Source organism: Anarhichas minor, unplaced genomic scaffold, assembly GCF_050575085.1.
Source record: "Anarhichas minor isolate MPS153535 unplaced genomic scaffold, ASM5057508v1 ptg000073l, whole genome shotgun sequence".
Taxonomy (NCBI): Eukaryota; Metazoa; Chordata; class Actinopteri; order Perciformes; family Anarhichadidae; genus Anarhichas; species Anarhichas minor.
In genome coordinates this window covers 3,336,669-3,360,097 of record NW_027466519.1, presented here as the reverse complement: position 1 = coordinate 3,360,097, position 23,429 = coordinate 3,336,669, and the positions used below count along the sequence as shown (strand labels likewise).

General features: G+C 40.3%; 2 protein-coding genes across 2 annotated transcripts; one reads left to right on the top strand and one right to left on the bottom strand.

The window, feature by feature from the left end:
• Positions 1-370: 370 nt before the first annotated feature.
• LOC142935239 (complement component C7-like) lies at positions 371-11,931 on the top strand. The gene is made up of 19 exons (XM_076079456.1): positions 371-385; positions 2,383-2,469; positions 3,318-3,379; positions 3,593-3,668; positions 4,349-4,490; positions 4,803-4,947; positions 5,065-5,203; positions 5,366-5,494; positions 5,676-5,919; positions 6,579-6,692; positions 6,820-6,986; positions 7,865-8,093; positions 8,280-8,451; positions 8,720-8,807; positions 8,987-9,119; positions 9,380-9,571; positions 10,803-10,896; positions 11,081-11,262; positions 11,759-11,931. The coding sequence occupies exons 1-19, from the start codon at positions 371-373 to the stop codon at positions 11,929-11,931; spliced, it is 2,583 nt and encodes an 860-aa protein (XP_075935571.1).
• A 1,306-nt stretch (positions 11,932-13,237) lies between these two features.
• On the bottom strand, positions 13,238-22,299 carry c6.2 (complement component 6, duplicate 2). The gene is made up of 17 exons (XM_076079770.1): positions 22,154-22,299; positions 21,802-21,958; positions 21,323-21,467; positions 20,942-21,083; positions 20,212-20,350; positions 19,480-19,674; positions 18,884-19,127; positions 18,368-18,490; positions 18,082-18,248; positions 17,757-17,982; positions 17,295-17,463; positions 16,862-16,973; positions 15,468-15,600; positions 15,130-15,324; positions 14,873-14,960; positions 14,468-14,712; positions 13,238-13,910 (listed from the first exon to the last, which is right to left on the bottom strand). The coding sequence occupies exons 1-17, from the start codon at positions 22,297-22,299 to the stop codon at positions 13,729-13,731; spliced, it is 2,808 nt and encodes a 935-aa protein (XP_075935885.1). The 3' UTR covers positions 13,238-13,728.
• Between the last annotated feature and the right edge of the window lie 1,130 nt (positions 22,300-23,429).

Below are 23,429 nucleotides of genomic sequence, written 5' to 3'. Positions count from 1 at the left end.
GCAAATGCCACATCCAGCAGACATGGAGCAACATTTTCATTCCATCTGAGTCATGTTCACTGTGCTGATTAGAGCAGTGAAAGTGAACCAAAACAGTAAAGTTGCTGGCCAGAAAACCAAAACAATAAGCTTGGAGTCGCTACAGCTCAAAATTCTTTGTGTGGGAGCTGCTGCAGATAGAGTTACAGCCGGGATTGTAGAAATACTGGGGTCAGAAGTCCAAACTCTCCCTTGGGAACCTCACATATATTTGACTAGCCAGCAATAAAACCCTGTAGTATTTAAAAGAACACAACATTTCACATTGTATTCACTTAACTGTTGTATTATATTTGATTATATTTGATGTTTTATTTTACATCCCTACAATATGGCCCGATGTAAGGTATGTTCATGAATTATTTATGGGATGAAAGAGTCAATAGTATATCCATCCATTGTTGTGTTTCCCATCCATCCAAAGATGCCCTTTATGGCTCCCTCTATAGATCCGCCTTAAATATCTTGTAAACAAGCTTAGTAATAGTGTTTGACGTTAATTCAAACCAGATTTCTTTTTAGTTTAAGGTATGATTGAAATTTTGTTTCATATTTATTCTCATTATGATCTACCCTCGTTGCCAGTGTTTTGCTACATTTTAAATGAATTATTAATTAAAGGAATGGAATTAATGAGTTACGGCCAAACACATGTTCTAAGATAATAAACAGCAGCAGGAATGGAGAAAAAAAAAAAGAAGATCATCCCAATCATAATAATGGGAGGTGGAGGCAAACTGGGTCTTGTGGGATTGGAATTTGCAAGACAAGCCTCTTGCCAACATTTCCAACCACAGCCTCCACCGGAGGGGAAGATTTAGGACCATGAATTTCCCAAGACCAGAAAAGAAGACACACTGTCTTCTTCATCTGTAATGAAAACAGGTAAACATATTGTAGGTCATATGTGTCTTGGTGCTAAACGCTAAAGAAGAAAAAGTGACACCACTAGATGGCAACCTGAACTTATTATACAAGGAGGCCTGCGGCGACTCACTGCTCACTGACTTTAACCTAATCTGACCTGGAAGGCAGGTGGTGGTTGTCTAATTGGATAAGATCCAGATGTGGTGAAGGTTCTTTTTGTGACGTTGGTCCTGCTCTCTGGAACAAACTGCATGATTTGTCGGAACTGCGTCCTCTTCGTAAAATAAATGAAGATGTGGGGTTAATCACTGTCTTATTATTGTTTTTCTCTTACTTTCTTTTGTCGCTGTTGTTTTTTTATTTTTTACTTTCTTCATTAAATTCCTCTGGGCATGTCACTTGTTGCTGTATGTGTTGGAATGTAAAGCACTTTGAGTTTACTTGTGATAAAAAAAGGTGAAGTGACACACAATAAATAACGACTCATCTTGTTTTGAATTGTTCCCCAGGTGAAAACAAAAGATTTGAGAAGACTTAAATACATTAAAGGAAACATGTTTGCTTTATCTATAGAATTTAGTTATATTAACAAACATAAAACAATAAAAAAAAAAAGACATGGTAATATTCATGTAAAAATATATAACTGTTGTGAATTAAATACTGTGTTTCTGTCTAAAAATGTAAAATGTGGATTGAAGATGCTAAATTCAGAGCATTTATTTTGCCTTTTAACGGCTCTCAACATGGGGATGGCTGAGCCGGTTGCTTGCAGTTAACGGTGCCAACATTTCTAACAGTACAAACAACGGCTGGCCGGCTGTGTTAAGAAAGCACGGAGATGCTGGGATTACAACACACACACACAGAGGGAGAGCGACTTCATTCTCTCCTCAGGAAGATATTCCTCCACTATATCTTCACATAGCGAATAGTTTTTAGCTGCTATTTTAATGCTCTGAAGAGAGAACATTTAGATTAATAGTCACATGAAGTAATAAGTAGGAAGTTGTAATTACAAATGAAGATGTGGATATTATTGCCACATGCATTTTGTGTTTACAGAGCGACAGAGTCAAATGCATTCTAATATTGGCCAAATGGGGATTTTTTTGACCTTTGCCCAAATCATGGAGACTTAGTGTCTGACGTTCTTATCCAGGATAAACAATTCTTATGCAACTAGTCCTGTCACACTCCGATGAGGCAGTTTTGACATAAAAAAAAGCAGATTTCATCAAGCTTCCTCTTGTACCGTTCAGCTCTCAGAGCAGACAGCCTTATCAAAGCTGTTACTGGAAATGAACTCAGAGTGTTGTAGGAGAACACAACATCTTGTACTGAAGCTGTGGAAAAGAGCACTGGGTCTCTGTCCATGACTCATTGAGTCAACAGAGGCAGTAAAAACCTGGTTGTTCAGATTCGGTGGATGAGAATTTCTTTACAAAGGGAATTCCTGAACTGTGGGATCTGTAGTCTCCTCCCCCTGCTGATTATATCACCCGTAGTGTTCCAGTGCTGGACCAGACGAGAGGGCCGGACTCTGAGGAGAACATCATGAAGGTACTGTAAACTCCACCCTACACATCTACCATTCAGATTTCAACAAAGCATTATATGAACATTTGCATAGTATTATTTAGATTCTGTAAAAGAAAAATACTCAACATTTGCAGGCAGCAAAGTATTTAGACAGGTGATTTAGCTAAATCTCTTAAATTGAGGCAAAGAGTTAATCTAAAGTAGAATTTTTACTTCTGTTAACTTACTACAGTTGAGTTGCAGGCGGTGCAGGGCTGTTTCACTGAGACAGGAGAAAAGAGCATTGCGATAGTCTCGGCATACAAACATAAGGGTATGGATGAGTTATTCTAGATATCTGGTTAACAGCATGGATTTAAATGATTGGGATGTTGGGGAAGTGGTCGAAGCAGGATTGAAGAAGCCTGTTTATGGTCAAAGTTCAAAGATTGTCTGGACGTTAAGTCAACGTAAGTTCTGAAAGTGATCATTAAAAAATGTAAGCAGGAAACTGACACACTTTGATAATAATAAAAGGAACTGTTGTTAATGACTTTTTTAAACTCATGAGGTTACAGTGCAATGGTTAATAAAGTACACACGGAGTGAAAATGGGTTTTCCTGCATTCCGCAACTGAAGTGTTTACAGAACGTTCTTCTTTTGTAATGAACCACAGATAACGATTCAAAGTTATCAGGACTCATCAGGACTAAATGTAACTCATTCCCATCTTCATGAATGAACTACGACCTCTATTCATGGGGAATACTGACAAAATGGAGAGTGTCTTCTGTGTCATGATGATAGCTGCTGCCCATAACTTTTGTCAAGAATATTTTTAAAAGTATGATTTAGATTAAGTTAACAGTTTTCTGGCTTTTGTGTACAGTTGGATTTGTCTGCAGCTTTGTCTTCTTTGGCGTTGTTGGTCATCTCTCTATCTCCAGCATGGTAGGTGCACACACATGAACCACACAAGCTGTCGTTACATCTTCAACACTTTGATAATAATGTACTGACGGTGTGAAGAAACGTCCCTCTTCTCCACATAATCTATAATCCTGGGAGCTAATAATTCATCTTTTTTTTAAAATAGTGATACGTTTCAGTTCATTCTCAACAGGGAAAATATCATATTATAATATCAATGTCTATTCTTCTCAGCTGTCAGCAGGCTGTGAATTGCAGATGGGGCCCTTATGGAGAATGGTCAGAGTGTGATGGCTGCTCCAGTACAAAGGTACTTCAGATCGCACACATACTCTTACTGTAAATGTGAGGATATCGTATAAACTTAAATTCATTACCTGAAAGTGTGATCAAAAGTAACCCTAATTGTGCGATACCTAAACCCACCCCTTAGCCTAACCTGCATTATTCTAACATTAGCTGTAATACCATGTTTTAACCCTAACATACTGTACAGTAAATGGCGAACCTTGACTAGAGTTTTGTCCCCACATGAGAAGTCCCCACAATGAAGGTGTGTGAACAGGCTTTTGTCCTCATAATGCAATGTGCTAAGAAAGTACAGAGCACAAATTAATTATTCAAGAAAGGCCAAATTCCCAACAGTGTTTGATGCTCACAACATTGACCCTCTAACCTAAATCCGTGAAGCCGATGGTGAATCACAGTATAATGTGTCTGTGTGTACTCAGAAAATAGGTGGCGCTGGAAGCATGGTGATGTAGTAGATTTATTATTTGAGTCAAAAAAAAACACATCCATTGATTGTGGTTTCAAATTGTGGTGTAACGGGGCCCATACACAGTTTCTCAGCTTATCATTGGACGTTTTTTAAGACTGACACAGTGCTATTGTATAAATAAAAACAGAAAATAAATTCTGACCATGCTAATCCTTTCATTTGTTCCCGTCTTTTATTCATTTCCTTTTTATGGTTGCTTCCTTTTTCAGGTGCGGACTCGCCACTTTGGGGTGTACGCCCAGTTTGGGGGTGTGCCATGTTCAGGGGAAGCCACACAAACACAACCATGTGTCCCACAAAAAGGATGTCCCCTGGCAACAAGCTGTGGAGACAGATTCCGCTGTACCTCAGGTATGTCGCAACGTATATTATTGTATTTAATAAAATGTGCCTAAGCTATTTTTTTCATAACATTGCTATGAATATAGATGTTTAACGAACTAACAACATACAGTAAGTGGCGTGATACCAATTTTTTTATTTATCTATTTTTTGTTTGTTGGGTTTGCAGTTCGGTTAATCTTTATCTGTGTTTTCTCAATATTTGTAACACTTTATAAAATAAAAATATACTTTATAGATAAAATAAAAGGGAATTTTTCCGCCCCAAATGATGTACCTTGTAATGTGGAACGAAAAGTCTTATATGAAACCCTGATCCAGGTCAGTGTATCAGCCAGTCTCTGGTGTGTAACGGAGACCAGGACTGTGAGGACGGCCTGGATGAGAGAAGCTGTGATCAAGATAGCAGCCAGTACTCATGTGACCTCGACAAAACACCTCCCAGCTCTGACTTCACAGGCAAAGGGTGAGTAGCTACTCCAACTCAGTTTCTACTGTAAATAACAGCTTGATATGTCATGTAGGGGCTGAAAAATATATAATACCAGTCCATCAAATGGATTTGTCGTGTCTTGCTTTACAGGTACAACGTGTTGACAGGCAAACTGAGGGCAGGTGTGATCAACACTCTCAGCTTTGGAGGGCAGTGCAGGAAGGTGTTCAGTGGTAACCATAAAGTCTACTACAGACTGCCACAGAACATCATCAGGTACAGCTTTGAGGTGAGCCGAACAAGAAATGAATGTTTGGTGTTCATGTGACAGATGACGGGCCAAGGCCTGACTCCTCGGCTGCAAATGTGATATTTTTTAGATAAATACTTTTATTACTGAGATAAACACTTCTCACTTTGCAGATTATATTTATACTTTGTTGCGTTGCAGGTGAAAGTAGAAAATGAGGAGAGCGATGAATCCTACGAGAGCTCCTGGTCCTACATGCAGCACATCCAGTCCAACGCCTTGTGGGGACACGACCGCCGCACATTCCACAAAGAGCTCACTGACAATAAGGTGATGATATGACCTGATGTGCTTCACAAATCACTTATCTCAGATTTTGTAGTGTAAGGGTTGGACAAAGTGACTATTATTGATATTGTTGTCTTTGGGCTCTGTCACTAGTTGGGTTAAAGGTTTCTAACCACCATATTTCAGAGAATGACATCACAGTCTTTTTACATATGTCGCCCAGGCTTACAGACTTATTATCATGAAGAATAAGGTGGAGCTGGCCCAGTTCCAAAACTCTGCCCCTCAGTATTTGACTCTGGCTGAAGGCTTTTGGAAGGCCTTGTCCTCTCTGCCGTACACGTACGACTACTCTGCCTACCGCCGGCTGTTTGAGACATACGGCACACACTACCTCTCCGAGGGCTCACTTGGAGGCGAATACCAAGCCTTGTTGGAGTTGGACCGCCAGGCTCTCGAGTCGAGCGGTAAGAACTTTGCTAATAATTATAATGATGTTGCTATTTAGTTTTAGTTCCTTGACATACCCTGAAGTCGTGCTTCTGCAAATAAAATCGGAAGCTGATGGAATGTGATGTGTTTTATTTTTAGGGAATGTTGTGAATTTGTTCCTTGCTTCGGCCATATAGAGGCAAAGTCCCGCCCCTTCCAGCTGACCACCATGGGAACTTATTTCTGTAAACATGTGTACGATGGTCAAAAGACGAAAGACAATCATCTCTTTATCCTCTTTGAATTGTGCCATGAATTACAGATATGATGTTTGTCCAATTAAAAGATATTTTTGCAAGTCAACTAAGTCACATTTTGTCGTAAAACTGTTAAAGCATAAGACTGAAAACACGTAAATAGAAAGTCTATACACTCAAAAGTCTTGTAAATGACGTCTCTCGCTGAAGCTACGATGCCTGTGCGTTTCGTCATGTTGGACACCGGAAGGGGAGGGACTTTGCCTTGCTATATTGATCAGTACCACATATGAACCTTTCAATTTAGTTGAGTTTAACATCAATAACTTCTTCAAAATATCTCCTAAAATATAATGTTTATATTCTCAATGAACTGAAATTTGGTGCCTGTCGTCTGATAGTTTTAAATCTCTTGCTCCTGCCTTGTTTGTGTAAAGAAACAACAAACATAGATTACCAGAGGTGTTGGAGGAAGGTGAAACGCCGTCTCTTCAGGAAGAAAGTCAAGACCGTCTGTGAAAAACTGACAAAAGCTTTATCATCCAGCTCCGGTGAGTGAAAGCTTTCTGATTTAGAGCATTAAACCACACAGTGGAAGGTTGGATTCCAATAAATCATATTCATTTGAAGTTGACTATCACATAGACTAGCCTGAGCTCTGCTGTCATTTGCCTGCAGGACACAACGTAAACAGGATGCCCATAAAGGTCAACGTGTTTGGAGGAAATCCGGCCTTTACAGGCGCTCTGACTCTTCTGGATCTGGAAAATCCAGAAGCTAACGGAGAGATCTACAACAACTGGGCCTCCTCTGTCCAAGACTTCCCTGAAGTCACAGACCAGAAGGTATGACAGTCAGCTGGATGCAGCTGTTTGTATCTTAGTGTCTGGTTAGTTGATATAAAAGCTTTGTTTTGATTTGTTGTATTCCTAGTTATGTTTAAATTCTACACATATTGAGCTTTCAAATCTTTTGTTGTTATTACCTCCATCGTCATTGCTATGCCCCGCCCCCTTTAGTTACTGTTGCTGGCACATTCTACTTGATGTAGCTTCCTCGCTAATTAACATTACCTCAGTGAGTTAACTCCAACTGTGTTTAAAAATCACGACCCTGCAAAAGGCTAGATAGTTACACATATGATAAAAGTAAGACTGGTTTACCAGGCCAAACTAATTGTGACCATGGAAATAAAAGACCAGCATTGATGTTGTATTGCATGGTGGTGATATTGAGCCATAGTACTGTAGTATACAGTAGTAAGATAAAACATGTAAGGATAAGACATTGCTGTTTTATTCCAGCATAGTTAGTTTGATTACTATAGGAAAGCATAACTGGAAAAATAAGGTCAGATTTGTGTTTTATTGTTTGTGTTTTTGTTTTATTATTACATATTTTAATATGAAGACTAAAATAATGACGTTAGCTAATTTAGATATGCTAGCCTTTGATTTAAGACTGTCGGTATAAGTTAGCCAAGTATTCTAATGTTTGCATGTCCTGTGAGTGTTAAAAGATACATGATTCTTTTTTTTCTATTTTGTTCCTGTTCTTTATTCATTATTACAACATTTAACATGAAATGTTAATTAATATACTCATGTCCTCATATTAATTATCATCCCCAAATGATTTATTTCAGATATTTTAAGGGAAGAATGTTGTGTATTTCTCCTTTTTCTACACATTCACATAAACAAAGTGTACACTTGTTTTCCAGCTGCGTCCTCTGTATGAGCTGGTGAAGGAGGTGCAGTGTGCAGGTTTGAAGAAGCTCCACCTGAAAAGAGCCACAGAGGAGTACCTGACGGAGGAGCATCCCTGCCACTGCCGGCCCTGCCAGAACAACGGCCAGCCTCTTCTGACGGGCTCAGAGTGTCGCTGCATCTGCCGTCCGGGAACCTCAGGACCCGCCTGCGAGAGGGGAGCCGTGATCGGAGAGCCACCAGGTAAACGGACACCAGACTCTGAGAGGATAATGGATTAGTTCAAAGGATTAGTTTGGGTTAAAACAAAACAGATTCAAATCAAAATTTGCTCTGTTAAACAATTAAACTACAACAACTAAATTAATATTTAACCATTCCGTCCAGTCAGTCACAGAAGAACAAAGTGAATCTCTCTCTTTCTCTCAGGGGTGATCCATGGCAGCTGGAGCTGCTGGTCCTCCTGGGGATCCTGCTCTGGGGGTCAAAGGTCAAGGACCAGAAGCTGCAACAACCCCGCCCCCAGGAGAGGTGGCCAACACTGCTCCGGACTGCAGCTGGAGCAGAAGCCTTGTGAGGATGCAGACATCCAGTTCTTACAGTAAGGACATGCACACACAAACTTGTCGCGTAGTATTAGGACAGAAATCTAAACCAAATCTTAAACAAAACATGTCTTTATTTTGTGGGAACCAAAACATGATTAAAACCAGGAGATAAGACTTTTATTCTGATATCCTTGATTTGATCCTAGATATAGATTTGACAGTGATCAATTGATGACCATTTCCTCATTATACAGTTAAACTTATTAAGCAGCGGCTTCCAGCAGTATTTTAGTTTTCTCACTGTGAACTGTTTGTGTGCAGGATGATGGAGCCTCAGTGCTTCAATATCTCCGTAACTCCACCGAAGACATGTGGAGCGCCCCCAAACCTCAGGAACGGATTTATTCAGGTGAGTGTGCTTGATTGATGCTGTGTTTCCATTTATGTAAACCTCGGAGACCTCCGGACACTTTGGGTTCCAAAGAATGTTGCAGAACTGTAGTAAACGTGTGGCTCTCTTCTTGCAAATATTCAAGGAGGGGATTAGTTGCATGTATTTTAGCTACTGTTGTTTTATTTATTTCTCAGAATCCCAGAGACTTTTACCTGGTTGGAAACACAGTGGAGTACTCCTGCATACAAGACCATTACCTCAGTGGAGACGCTGTGGCTCAATGCACTGAAAACCAGAAGTGGAAGACAGGAGAGATGGTTTGTAAAAGTACGTTTTCACTCCATCAACTCTGCCAGGGGTGTCATGCACTTGGTTCTATTGTTTGTTCATTAGCATGACATCTCAGGAGCGACTTACAGTAACACATTTAAATAGTCCATGCCAGTCATGGCCTGAATCCAGATGTGGATGCAGAATGCAGATTAAACATTCGCTCTCAGGAACCCTCAAGTTATCGTTGTCAAGGAATCACATTGTCATGTTTCCCTCACTTCCTCTTGCTCAAATTCCCCCTCATCCCGTCACAGGTTCCACGTGTGGGATTCCTCCACTCAACAGCCAAGTTATAGCCATGCCCCTGCAAGAAGCCTATCAGATTGGAGACAGAGTGTCCCTCTCCTGTCCTGTGGGGTCAGTGCTGGATGCTGAGGTGTCAGAGATCATGTGCAGTCCCAGTCTGCAGTGGTCTCCTTCACCGGCCAGCGCTCATTGTAAAGCCGGTACAGTACACACATTTATTCCTAGTTCAAATGTTGTTGTTGTAAGGCTTCGTATGTTCAATAGGTTCACTTTTCAGTAATATAGTTATGCTGTGAAATATTTAACCAGAGAATTCTGACTAACTCTGCAGCTCTACTGGGCTGTTTTAGCCTCTTTCAGCTCAGTGTTTTGGCGTTGAGGAACATTTGCAGTAAAGTTCAGTCTCAGTGCTCTCATCAGCTTTGATCAAAATAACTTACAATTAACCAAATGTTTTACTTCATTTTTTTAATTATTTAAAAACTTTATTCAAAGGGTAAATTTAATCTTCTAGCTCTGTTTTTGGCCTCCACCAACTCTTTATCTACTATGTTCACCAGCTAGTTGTGAACTTTGCCGGTGCTGGGAGTAGTGAGAGTGAACCAAAACACTAAAGTTGCAGCCAGAATACCAAAAGCAATGAGCTGAAAGTGGCTATTATGCTCTGTAACGCTGAGGCAAGCTGCAGAGTCGGGCTATCATTTTTTGTGGGTTGATCGCTATGAGGGACACCTTTCACATACAATACTGTAGGTCATGTGATCTATTGTTGTCGATTGTAACATTTTGGCTATAGAATAGAATAGAATAGAATAGAATAGTACTTTATTCATCCCCAAGGGGAAATTTGTCTGTGGCAGCCAGCAAACAGGGTTACACAATAGAATAAAAATATTAAGTGTGTAAAATGCACAATATATACAATGTAATAAAATAAAATAACCGAGCAGGACCTATTAGATTTAAGAAGATAAAGTAATAAAAATGCACAGTGTATACACTAAGTAGAATCGTATTAAATTAACTAAGTAGGAAAAAATAAACAAAACAGTAGTGCACAAGATCACCAGCAGCAGCAACAACAGCGTAGCATTGTTATAGTCTTGTGTTTGATTTGGCCAGAGGTGATTTATTATAGAGTCTAATAGCAAAGGGCAGGAATGTTCTCCTGTATCGGTCCTTGTGACAGCGGAGCTGAATCAGTCTGTTGGAGAAAGTGCTCCGCTGTCCCTGCAGTAGGTGGTGGAGAGGGTGGTCCGGGTTATCCAATATGGACAATAGTTTCTTCAGTGTCCTCCTCTCCACCACCTCTTCCAGATAGTCTTGTTTGCAGCCAATGATGGAGCCGGCTATATATAGTGGCGGTTGTGTTTCTGTGGAGTATATAATATCATATTATATGATATTATATGATATATATTTTCTTCTCAGCTCCCTCAGTTCCCTCTCCATCTGGCCTGAAGTGTAAGCCGTGGGAGAACGTAGGAAAAACTGAGTGTGTGTGTAAAATGCCAGCTCAGTGCCCGTGAGTATGCTTTTTGATAAATCATATGCATCACACACACACACACACACACACACACACACACACACGCGCACACACACACACACACACACACACACACACACACACACACACACACAGGGAAACGTCTTGTGAAAATATGAAACATTAACACTGCATTTTTCCATATATTGTCTTCATTTAGGACTTCTCTGCAGTTGTGTGCCAGACTCGGCTCAAGCCGAGCGCGTTTGCTTAGCGTTTGTCAGCTTGGAGCTCTGCAGTGTATTGGACGGAGCTTCGAGTTGGCCAATGACAGCGACTGTGCCTGGCCAGAGGAGACGTCCACGTCCTGCGTGGACTGCAAACCGGGGACGATCTGTCAGGGTGAGTCTCCTGGACCTTCTTTTCAGGATCTTTCTATATATTACAATAGAGGATTTTATTCTTGTTTTGACCATTATTGTAAAATCTTGCCAGATTATTGTGGACCTAGAACAGTGACTTTAGATTGTGGCATCAGAAATTTAATTTGGCATTCAAAATAAAACATGAACTCAAAATGAACAAATTAGCATTGAAGAAAGTTCCACTGAAAAAATAAAGTTGGAGAACAAATCTAAACTAAAAAAGATACATCAGATTACAAAAAACAATGGATTCATTTGTAATGCCGGTGTTTTTTTTTTTCGGTGAAACTTTTTTCTGTTGCAACTCTTTGGAATTAAATTGTTCCAATACCAATGTTTCCTCAGTCCAGGTTTTGTTTTCAATGCAAATTGTATTTTCAATGCAAATTTTGAGTTTCTGCATGTTTACATGCATTCATCTTCAAAAAAAACACTTTTTCTCAGTACATATAATAAATATTTTTCAATTCTAGAATCGAAGTGTGTTTGTCAAAACGCCTCAGAGTGCCCTACAGACTCCGCCCCCCTGTGTGTGAGATCTGGTGTTGGCAGCGTTGCCCTGGCGATGACCGAATGTGAGGTGGGGGCCAGGCGGTGTGCTGGGGAGACGATCAATGTTTTCAGTATTGAGGCTTGTCCCGAATAAAGATGGCTGTTCTTTGATTTTACTGAGCGGCCTATTTTTTCTCTTTCTTGTTAATAAAATCAAATGTCTTGTTCTCACACTTGAATGATGTAAATATCTTCCTCTGCCGTCTTGTGGTGTCTTTATATATTTGTCATGGAGGACTGATGATAGAGGAGCAATGCATAGGGGTCGCACATAGCCAAATACCACTGAAGGTCGCTGCTGGACCATCAGAAGACAGTTTCGAGTGAACGTCACTTGTGGACGTGCCAATTAATGGCACTTCAGGGACCTACAGTGTCCTAATGATGCATGTGAAGTAAACAAACAAATCAATGTCTTGATATCGATTGTTTTTGTTATAGAAAGTTAATAAGACCCCTTTTTTAATACTTTTTTGTTCTCCTAGTTTTGTTTGGGGGGGGGGGGGGGGGCATATGCACCACTACTACTATTTTGACATTTGGTTTTCTTTTTTGAGGTAGTTATCTAAGCATGAAGAATAAGCATAAAAAAATTGCATTTGAAACAGCTTTATTTTCCTGAAACAAAAGAAATCTGAGAATATTCCAACCTCAGGACTCAGACTCAAAGACATTCATTACTTGATAAGAAGCATATTTTTGAAGTGATTATTTATAGTATTTGTTTCCTGCATTCTCTTTGGTCTCCATTCAATGACCGCCAACTAATGGGTGTTTTTGATGCTATTTAATCAAATGTTAGTCTTTCACATTTTATTTGAGTCGTTATACAATAAATATTAAATTCAGTTTAGTCTGGGTCTCGATATCTCTTGGTCACAATCAATAAAGAATTCATAGTTTGACAAATATTCAGAACTGGGATGGAAATAGTAAATGCCGTTGTCTCATATGTTTAAATGGAGAGCAAGAGGTGCAATACATATCTGAATAAGAAATAGAATAACAGTGTTTTTATTATTTCATGTGAAGCACGTTAAGCTTATTTCACTCTGTGCCTGTAATTAGACTTGACTGACTGCAGCCTTCTCTATATTTGGGTCGGATCAAGTCCTACACACTTTTAAAAGTGCCATCATTGGGCTTCCTTTCCACAGTATCCACAAAGACTTCTGTACTTTCATCACTTTGTCTATGACATGTTTATGTATGTCATGTTTATTGCATCAATGGAATCTTGTGGGTCTATATTATGCACTGTAGGGGGAACCCCCTGATCAACAGGTATTTCACACACTGTTCATATGTCACCAAATTTGGCATACTGTACCTATCCTGTTTGTCTACCAGTATAGTCACACCAACTTGGTGGAAAACCAACAAAAGGGGTTGCTTTCACACATGTTTGAATATTTAATGAGATTTTTGCTATAGGTCACCAATACATAATCCAAACGACACACATTTGGTATGCTCATTCCACATGTACCCCACATTTCCCGTACTAAATCTGACATTAGGTGGCGGTATGACACGTCACGGAATCACATCCAGTAATCCTCCAGTATGTTCATGCTAAATTTGGTGAAAATCTGATGATACATTGTTGTCCACAGTTTCCTGTGAAAGCGTACTACATGAACTGCATCAAAACCAATCTAACAAGAGCATCCTAAAACCTCCTGTTCAAGCACAAAGTTGAGTTGCTCTTGGTTTTCCCATCTTCTCAGTTATGTGCACTTAAGTTCTGAGTTGCTTCGGGTGCTTGGACCCCATTATACCTGCTTGCCAGTCTAGTTTTACTTTATAAATGTACATTTTTTAAAGAGTAACAAAGTTAGATGAATTCCGAGATTGGGTGCAAAGGCACAGAAAAGCTTTTTTTCAAGGATCATCTGGACTCACAGACGCCTTCATTGAGAATCTCAAAGTTATAGCTGGCACATTTGAGGGCTGCCATAGAACAAAGGTCCATGCTGCGAGTCCTCTGGGTCCTGGTCAGCTTCACACAGAACATGTGCTCTTGACTTCTGGGGCAATCCCGAGCAACTTTGCACTCGCACTTCTTGGATGCTGCGGACAGACATGAGTTAACGTTAGGAAAATAATTTGACGTAATGTACGTGATGTCTTTAAATAGTCAAACCTCATTTGTGTTCATTAAGTTGGCTATTGAAGTTTTAATACTTAGATTTGATTAATGAAGAATTCATGCTGACTCGATTGCAAGTTGAAGATAACCAACACCCGATGTAGAGATTAAGGGGTCATTCTAAGCTAATGAACACAACGATTCTTGGTGTATGGTGATTATACACTAATTAAAACATAGTTATGGCTATTATTTTCCATTTCTTCCAATAAATCCCCTTAATCCTAAACAATGGACCGTTAATACATTCACAGGGTGGGGTCAGTGACTTTCTAGAAGCTCATCTGGTTGCCTCACACTTGCACCGTACAATGTTATCATAACCCATCAGTGTGACGGCAAAAGCTGTAAAAGAAAGAGAATGTTATACTCTGCACTAAATCGTTTAAACAAATCAATGTGTATCTGCTAAAAAAAAGCGAATCCACATCAAACAGCAAAGCGTTTGTAAAAATGTTTTCGTATCAGACAAACTCACCGGAGCAGGTTTCCCATTCATAACACGTGTCAAGATCACAGGGCACCCGAACAGAGCTCTCAGAGGACATGTTGGCTCGGAACTTTGCCCACTCCAGTTTGGCCAAATCGGTCGCGTCACATGCGCCCTCATTGACAAAGAAGAGCGGATCACCGTGGCAAAGACCAGCGCTGAAGGAGCAGAGGGACATTGACACGGTGACGCCGACGTCGAGGTTCAGGATGCAGAGAGTCTCCGGTTGTGAGCTGCACACAAACACTCACATGTCAGTCAGATGCTAACACTTGGCTTTTACATATTAAAGTCCACATATTGAATATATGTTTTATAATAAACACTCACAACAGTTGATTTAGTCTCCAAAGAACATAGATTAACACAATACAATAATTCATAAAAGCTTACAGGCAGCTCTCCCGTTGAATGCAGACACATTTAGAGTCCATCAGTTTCTCTCCTGGACCACACTGAGCCTCCGGAACAAATGGTTCCTCTGCATACAGGAAGTACACAAGAGACAACGTTGTCATATCCTCCATGCAGAGTATTTTTCATACAAAACAGACCCATTTGTCTAATCCAGTGTATGGGAGAAAGTTTTGAAGTATTAGCATCCTAATTTCTCAGGACTGTGAGAGCTCAAAAGGAGTAATCTAGTGTACCGCCAGTGCAGCGTAGGTCAGCAGGTAATGGAGGCTCCCAGGTGAGACTTTCGCTGCATTTGTGGAAGCCTCGTGGCAGCGGCACCAGGTTAATCCCGTTACAGTTAAAACCCACGGATTCCCCCACTTTGTACTCGTCTTTGTTGGGCAACAGCATCATGCCATCAGGGATCTCAGGAGGAAGGCACAGTTTCCCTAACGGTACAGAAGAACAGACTTTAAGCTAACGTCAGGTGCTGACATATTACAGTAACTTGTTACATGTTAAAGAGATATGTTTACCAAATCAACAGAGTTATTAGATCACCGGTCACTTGTCTGGTGAGAAGCAAACTTACTGATGCATTTTCCGCTTGGTTGACTCCACGACCCGTCAGGAAGACAGTTGATGAACTGAAACCCCTCCAGGTCAAATCCAGTGTAGCACTGGAACTCTTCGTCCTCACCAAAGTTATAATACTGCTTCGCTTTCTGTCAGAGAACGTAGTTACTGAATACCAGCAAATCTAAGACGAATACAAATATAACCCCCCCTGGGCATCTTTCATTTAGTTTTTATAGTTGCTATCTTCTGCAACTCATACTACAACTGATACTCCTTTTTCCATTTGTTGCTTCCTTGTTCTCTCCATTCATTCCACCTTTCTTCTTCACATTATGTGCTTTTCTATGAGATAGTATTACATAATAATACCTTATAAGTGTAGAACAATAGAACCATTGTTCTAACTATAACATACTGAGTCCTAATTCTTTATATTTAAGAGATTCAAAGTGATACTTTATCATTTTGAGATTCGTATTGTTAATTTTATCTAGTTATCTCTACTGTACTATGGCATAATAAAGTGATATTTATTCATAATTGTTTTTGGTTTGCTTTGACATATGGAGTCTGGAGCGTGTCACCCAAATAGGAACTCTTATCAGAGCTGCTCGAGTTGCTTTGTATGTTGGAATTTTTAACTTGGAATTTAATATTGAGGTGTCAAATTACTAACGCTACTATAAAGCGAGCTGTCTTTAAAAACACAACTCATTTAAGATTGCCCTTCCATTAAGTTGGAGGACTAACAAAAGACAGAATATGCTCCAAAAACAAATAACAAACATCACTAGATTCTTTCATCAGACAGGAGGGTCTGGTAAATGTCCACATATTACAATCTATGTGCCACATTTTCGTCACGCAAGCTTCAATGTAAAGATCTGAAGTCTCAAACACCAATTCAAGATAACCATAACACCGTCAAATAAATGAATTGTCGGACAAATGACATTAACATTGTGATTTAATATTAACATGTATTTGTATTAAATTGTTATTTAAAGACAGAAAAGGGAACTTTAATCATCATTTGGAAAATGTGTAATCTCTTATTTATATATGTCTTGCTCTGAGTTTTTATTGCATATTTTAAATGCAAATCTAATCTAGCATTTGGAATATTTTGTTTTCAAGAATTGATTAATTCAATTATTTAATGACTGACATTTTTTTTTATAAAGTGGCACACTTCAGACTCCATACAGAGGCAACACTTTAACTTTCCAGATATGCATTTATTTCTTTGCTGTAATTAACTTCCATATAAGAAGAAGGCAAGACTGCAGAAGTGAGTATCTGTCAATATTTTGTCAGTTATCTGATAACGAATGAACTACAGTATCTATGTTTCTCTTATACTGTACATTTCAATCACTAACTACAGGCTGGAGGACTAGTGTTTACCCTGAGGAAGCTGTTGGCGGGCCTCTGTGGCCTCAGACAACCCTGCACACCAGGTGGCAGCTCGTCCCTCCAGCCTACAGTGAAGTCGTCATCATTGTCACAGGTCTCCTGTCTAGACACAAAACATGAACACGGAACGAACAATAAATCCAAAGTTATACGTATGAAGACAAAATACAAACTACATATTTTGTAAATGTGAGTTTACTTGTCAAAAGCAGCGGCAGTGCATCTGTAGCTGCATATATAAGCATACAAATAGTGGTAATGTTAAAAAACGGGCGGCATTTCAGTGAAGATAAATGTTTTAATTTGATCATTCTGCAGCGTTGATTTAAAGTTCTGTCTTCCATGAGATGTGTGCCATGAAAACGTCTAAAATAACTTTTCATAACTGTATCAACACATGCCGTAAGCAAACAGTTCGTCCTACCTCGCAAAGAAGGAGATGTGACATGGATCCTCATTGCTGCCTGGACCCTTGCAGGGTTGGCCTCCTCTGAGGGGGGCGGGGTTATCACACCGCCTCCTCCGATGTCTCTTCATTGAGGCTCCACAGCTACTCCACGGCCCCCAGCAGCTCCAGTAACCATCCACCGCCTCTGTGGAAAATACACACCAAACCGAATTTCGAATGTGAACATAACCAATCCTGCTTAGACATCAATATACACTGTAGTGAGGAATTATGTTTTAGCTTCCAATATGAAAGTGTTGGACACAAACAAGATCATAGCATTTTGAATGTCTGCCTCTGACAAGCTTGTTCTCCATCACGGTTGCTTACGTTATCGTTTACGTATCTTACGGTACAAAACGTTGAACACACAGACTGTTGTTCTCTACCATTTTCTCGTTGATCAGCATGTTGTGTTCTGCAGAAGTCCTGCTGTACCTGAAGTGTAGTCAGGAGCCTGTGTCTCACAGTTAGAGCCAAATGTGCCAGTTTGGCAAACACACTGGCACTCTGTGCCGGCGAGAACTGGCCTGGCGTTGTTGGGGCAGGGAGAGCACTTGCAGGTATCAAACTCGTCCAGGTATTGAAGCAGGGCCTTCCTCAGGTGTCTCCTCTTTGTGGCAGCACATGGGATCCCTCGAACCAGATCTATAATGGGAAGCGCCTGGACAAAAGCACGCATACATGAACCCAACATCACCTTTGTTGATTTTTTTTTTCTTTCTCCGTGGTAGAAGACATATCAGTGGTGTTTGATTCAAACCTTGGATTCGACCACAACAGGGTTGTCGAGAACAGACTTGGCCCAGTTCTTGTAGGATGTTTTGTCCGGAGCGGGGCCTTGCCTCTCCCAGGCCAGAGCTGCTGCCTCTCTGGGTCGACCTCCTCTCGTCATAGAGAAAGACTTCTCTGCCGTCTGAATGTACGAGCCTGGACCAAAGAAAAAATGTTTAAGGAATGACTAAAGGAAAGAACAGAATAAGATCAATGCCAGTAAGCCATGCACAGTAGAGTTGAGAATAAAGAATGAGTAAGTCATATAAAAAAACCTTGATATTTCTCAGTCATTCTGTTGTCGGTGCATCGGGTTACACTGCTGTATTGTGTGTAGAGGATGACGGTCCAGGCGATCTCTCGGCCCAGGCAGTTTGTGATGTGCTCCTCCGTTTCTCCTGTTGGAGAGAAAGAGTGTAGAGCAACATGAGACGAAGGAACTGACAACAAAACATTACACACTATATGGTCTTTTACATTTTTATATTACAGGTACACTACATTTTCCTCTAGTTCTGTTTATTCAACAACATTCCACTCATTTGGAGTTTGTTGTGTGCGGACAATTTGTAATCCAAGGACCAGAACCACATGAAAGATCATTCACACAATGTGACCTCAATGCTTGTGATGTTAATATTATTAGCTTTATGTTTGTTTTTCCATTGTTATAAGTGATTAACATAACATGGGTCTGATTTACATTTTGATTCATTGATTTTTACTTTTGGGTTACCGCTGCAGCCCAGGGTGTCATTCTGAATTTTGACCACCCAGCTGTGCTGTTGTACCTGAACTGGAGAGCTCCTCTCGGCTGTACTGGTACAACAGGTCATAGATGCCTCCCAGTTTGCCTGAGCTGTAGTAGTGTGTCCCGAAGCGCTGGAAGATGTCCCTGTAGAGGGCGTAGTTGTACTCGAGAGGAAGAGCGTGAAGGAACTTGAGGAAGTCCTGCGACAAGACGAGGTCCCCGGGGTCTCTCACCTTGAACGTGGATACAGTCAGAACCTGGTGCACCCGGAGAAACTTAGAGTCCTAAGGAAGGAAAGATGGAAAAAAGAAGAAAGGAAAGATGATACAAGCACATAATGTGTGTTTGTAGTTGTGTGGGTGTGTGTGGGGATGTTTTACCCATCTTGTGGGGACATAAATCTGACTACTCGCCTTTGTTTTTGGGACAAAATGGGGACAATTCCATGTCCCTAATTTTTAAATTATTACACTTGTGTACGTGAGTACCATGTTTCAACCTTTAGATAGAGTGAGGTCATTGTGTCTCAGCCCCATGTTAAGGCTATGCTCAGGAGGCATGGGAATGCATTAAGTGAATAAAGGTCCTCACAAGTGTATCACAGCAAATGTGAGCGTCGCTGTTCGAGTCACTCACCGTTTTCTTTGAAGCTTCAAAAGCTTCCTTGTTAGAGCCGGTATGCGACATAGATCTCCCACTGAAGAAAAAGATGGGGAAGAAAAAACTGTTCTGATGTTGTTGGCTGTTTCCAGACGAACTGGACGTCTTCATATCGATGGGCTCGCTGTGCAGCGTCTCGGGCTCGGTGCTGAAGTCTTCCAGCTTTCCAACCTTTCCAACCACAACCACATTAGTTCATCAAGGTCTGATTTTTATACAAACACAAAGGTAACCATTTCCTTTGACTTCATCCGTTTAGTCTAACATTGTGCTCGTGTTCAGCGATTTCTGTCTGGGAGTTGGTGTTGCCCCGATGATGGGACAAGTATGCCAATTTAAAAGTATTTCCAGTGTTGGGATTGAAAAAAAAGGAGCTTTTAGTCCTTTTCTTATATTATCGAAGTAACTTACTACCTTTAGAATTGCTATAGTGAATAAAAGATACTTTTGCTTATGTTCCCATCATTAATTAATTTAAGAGAAAATATCACTAATATTATTCCGGCCATTTTTCTGTCACTATATTGATGGCTCTTACCCAGGAAGGGTAACAAAGCTCTGATTGGCCGGTTGCTTCTCCAACCATAACGACAGCCATCAGTGATTTTGAATCGCTGAACACATCTGAGATGTGTGATGTGATTCAGAGGTCTGGAATCAGGCTAGCTTTACTGACTTACAATTAAATATTACAAATAATAATACTACCTTAATGTCAAAGCTCTCAAAGTTGTGAGGGACGCGATGGTAGAGCAGCGTGGTCGGAGGCCTCCTGATGATGCAACTTCCTCCCATAAACATATTGTCCAGGACTGCTCCCCTCTGCCTCTCTGCCAGAGCATCAAATCTACAAACACAAATCGTTGAAAAGTGAAATCTCATTGACTGTTTCTGTACAATAGGCTCGAAAGCCCAACGCCACAGTGGCAGACCAATATTGTTGGCCGATATGGGATTATTGCTGGTGTGTGAAATGAAATTGCTGAGCAGTAAATTTGAGCATTAACTGTTTTCTTGGCAGCATTTAATAGATACTTATGTTTTAAGTTTAATATTGTTTGTTTTAAATGTTATAATTTCTGTCATTTAAAAAAAAAAAATAAATAATAATATATATATATGTTGTTCAGCTGTAATATCTTAACATATACATCTTAATCACAAAATACATATTTCGTATGTTTATGTAAACAAAATGTGGGCTCTAATTAGTATACTTGTATTTTTCTTTTTACCTTTGCAGCAGTTGTACGACAATATTCCTAAAAGCAGATCAAATTGAATGCAACAGTGCAAGACGTACTAATACAAATGTTTTTAAGAGGAGAAACACGAGGAGCACTTGACAGAAAGGAATGCGGGCTAATTTATGGTCACAGCAGGAAGGAACGTAAAAAACAAAAAGTTGTAAACAGTGACCTTTTGACCTTTAGCTTACCCATTTCCAATCAGGTCAGCCCCGGGGGCCACTCTCTTCTCCGCTGGACACACTATCTTGAAGTCGCCACAGTCCCTCTCATCAGAGTTATCTCCGCAGTCGTTCTGCCTGTTGCACAGCAGCGTTGAGTTGATGCAGCGTCCTGCAGCAGAAAGGATGTTTAGCAGAAGATACACTCTTTGATTTGTGTCTTTCTGTGTGTGTTCGTTGTGACAACAGATCAGAGATGTGGGCTGAAAAAAAAAGTAAATTTAATACCCTCAATCAGCTGACCAAAAATTAGGATTCTAACAATTTTGAAATGAAAACATCAAGGATTGCACATGTGACGCTTTTTTCCTTTATTCTAAAACACAACACTCATGTTCGAACACCATTTACCATTATCACACTTAAAGTCGCCTCTGCAGTCGATGGGTGCTAACATGCACTCTGTGGGGGGGTGACAGGGCCGATCGTCTTTCAGCTCCACGCTGCAGGCCGATCCACCGAACTGGGACGGCCTCTGGACAGACCGCGTCCGATACTGTAGCCACAGTGAAAGAGACCGACTGAGATTTTGTTTCATTTAATTAAAAACTCTGTACACTTTCAGATGTTCAATTTTCATTCTTTTTTTCTTTTGAAACTGGTCGCTAAGAAGCAATAATGGTTAGAAAAGACAGAATAGACAGAAATGACAAATACAGTACATAAACATTATACATAATGTATTAAAAAGTAATAATAAGCAGGCATAACAAGCTTAATTAAATACTTCACTTAGATTGGTTTGTTTTCTAGGAACTTCCTGGAGCTTTCTCACCACTGAGAGGTAACATGGCAGGTTTTTTTTACAGTGTGATTGGTGTGTTTCTTGCCTGTTTCTTGGCGCACGGCGAGCAGTCGGACCAAGCCCCGAAGTCTGTCAGCAGGCAGTCGATTGGACAGTTCTGCTCGTTACAAGCTCTCCTGTCATGTTTCTGACACAGCTGATGGCAGCTGCTCTTCCAGTAATAATCATCATAAGTAAATCTCCTGTCAACAAAGTGTGAAAATGCCTTTTACAGACAGAAGCTGTTGGCATCAATCTGCATTAGGTATTTGTATTTCACAACAATAACTATAAAAGGGCAGAGCAAAGACTGATAATAGTTCTTGATTACATCATTTCCCAATTGCTTTGGCTCAGTTTCAATTTGCTGTGTCTCCGGTGTCTGTTCAGTGTATCACCTGGATCTGTGCTGTGTACCGTAGTTGCAGTTCTTGGAGCAGGCGGACCAGGATCCCCAGGGGTATCGGTCACAGAAACAGGCCAGGCCGACTGATATCCAGCTGAGGAGCTGTAGCATCACGAGCAAGCGGCCGGACGGAGCCATCGGGGAAAGTTCAAACTGCTTTCACCTCCTCTGAAAATAACCTCAAGAGCAGAATCAACCTTTATTTTGGTTTGGATTTTTACTACACTGATAAGTGGTACTTTCAACTTGCACTTTCACTAAAACACTATAAAACATCAACATTTATTATTAACAACACCAAAAATGTACTCAAAATCAAAGGATGACTTGATGCTCTCACACATCCTCCGCAGAGGAACATCCTAGCAAACCGTTCTCAACATGTGAACATGGTGACTGGACTGTGAGGACATCCATCGACCCAAACCCGAAACTTAAATCTACTGTTCTCTACTCAGGAACAATATAAATGCCGTTTAAGCAAGGCAAGGTAGGTTCTAGTCTTAGCACATTTCAGTTATAGAGTGAATTCAGTGTTTTGCACAACACATAATAATAAGACAAAAAAAGAATAAAGAAATAAAATAGTACAAAGCAACAAAGGGTCAGGTTTGTTTAACATGCTTCAAAAAAACTACATCTGACTTACCACATAGACTGATGTTCTCTTCAGAAGGTATTAGGGCAGAGTCCTCTCACTAAGCCTCCTCTCACTGCAGGCAGAGCTGATTGTGACTTGAGGTTTGTAGCAGCAATATGAAACCTCCCCCTGTGATTTGTCATGGGAATCCAGTTGCTTTTTGACTCACATTGGCCAATCAGTGTCGATAAACGTCTCAAAATATAAATTACTTTTTTGTTATCAACAACAATAATCAGAGCACATAACGTTCTTACATAACCCTGCTGTCCCTTATTGTTACGGGAAGTTAGGAGCTCTGGAGTTTCCCGGCTGCAGAGACGTAAACCAGATGTTCCGTGTTTGAGACTTGACAGTTCAAAGATACTGAGGGGGAGAACATGTATTTCGTTTCCACACTTTCTTTAGCGATCCAAGTATTTGCACAATCTGGCACTTCACACAATCACAACTGGTCCATGTTGCAAGAGTCTCAGTGAATTATCAGACTAATTTAAGGAATATTTGGTTTGGGGTTATTACTTAGTTTCCCCAAGATTTGGGGATAGAGCAAAAAAGGTATGCAAAGTGTTACATACGGACACATGATATGACCAGAAGTTGTGCGTTCATTTTGTAGTTAAGCCGA

Excerpts from the sequence above, each read along its gene's own strand:
- LOC142935239 (XM_076079456.1), top strand. Across the intron at positions 3,380-3,592 it reads ATCTCTCTATCTCCAGCATG|CTGTCAGCAGGCTGTGAATT; the intron begins GTAGGTGCACAC and ends TATTCTTCTCAG. Across the intron at positions 8,094-8,279 it reads CGTGATCGGAGAGCCACCAG|GGGTGATCCATGGCAGCTGG; the intron begins GTAAACGGACAC and ends TCTTTCTCTCAG.
- c6.2 (XM_076079770.1), bottom strand. The coding sequence starts at position 22,299 with ATGGCTCCGTCCGGCCGCTTGCTCGTGATGCTACAGCTCCTCAGCTGG. Across the intron at positions 21,959-22,153 it reads GGTACACAGCACAGATCCAG|GAGATTTACTTATGATGATT; the intron begins GTGATACACTGA and ends CTTTGTTGACAG. Across the intron at positions 17,464-17,756 it reads GGCTCCTGACTACACTTCAG|AGGCGGTGGATGGTTACTGG; the intron begins GTACAGCAGGAC and ends TATTTTCCACAG.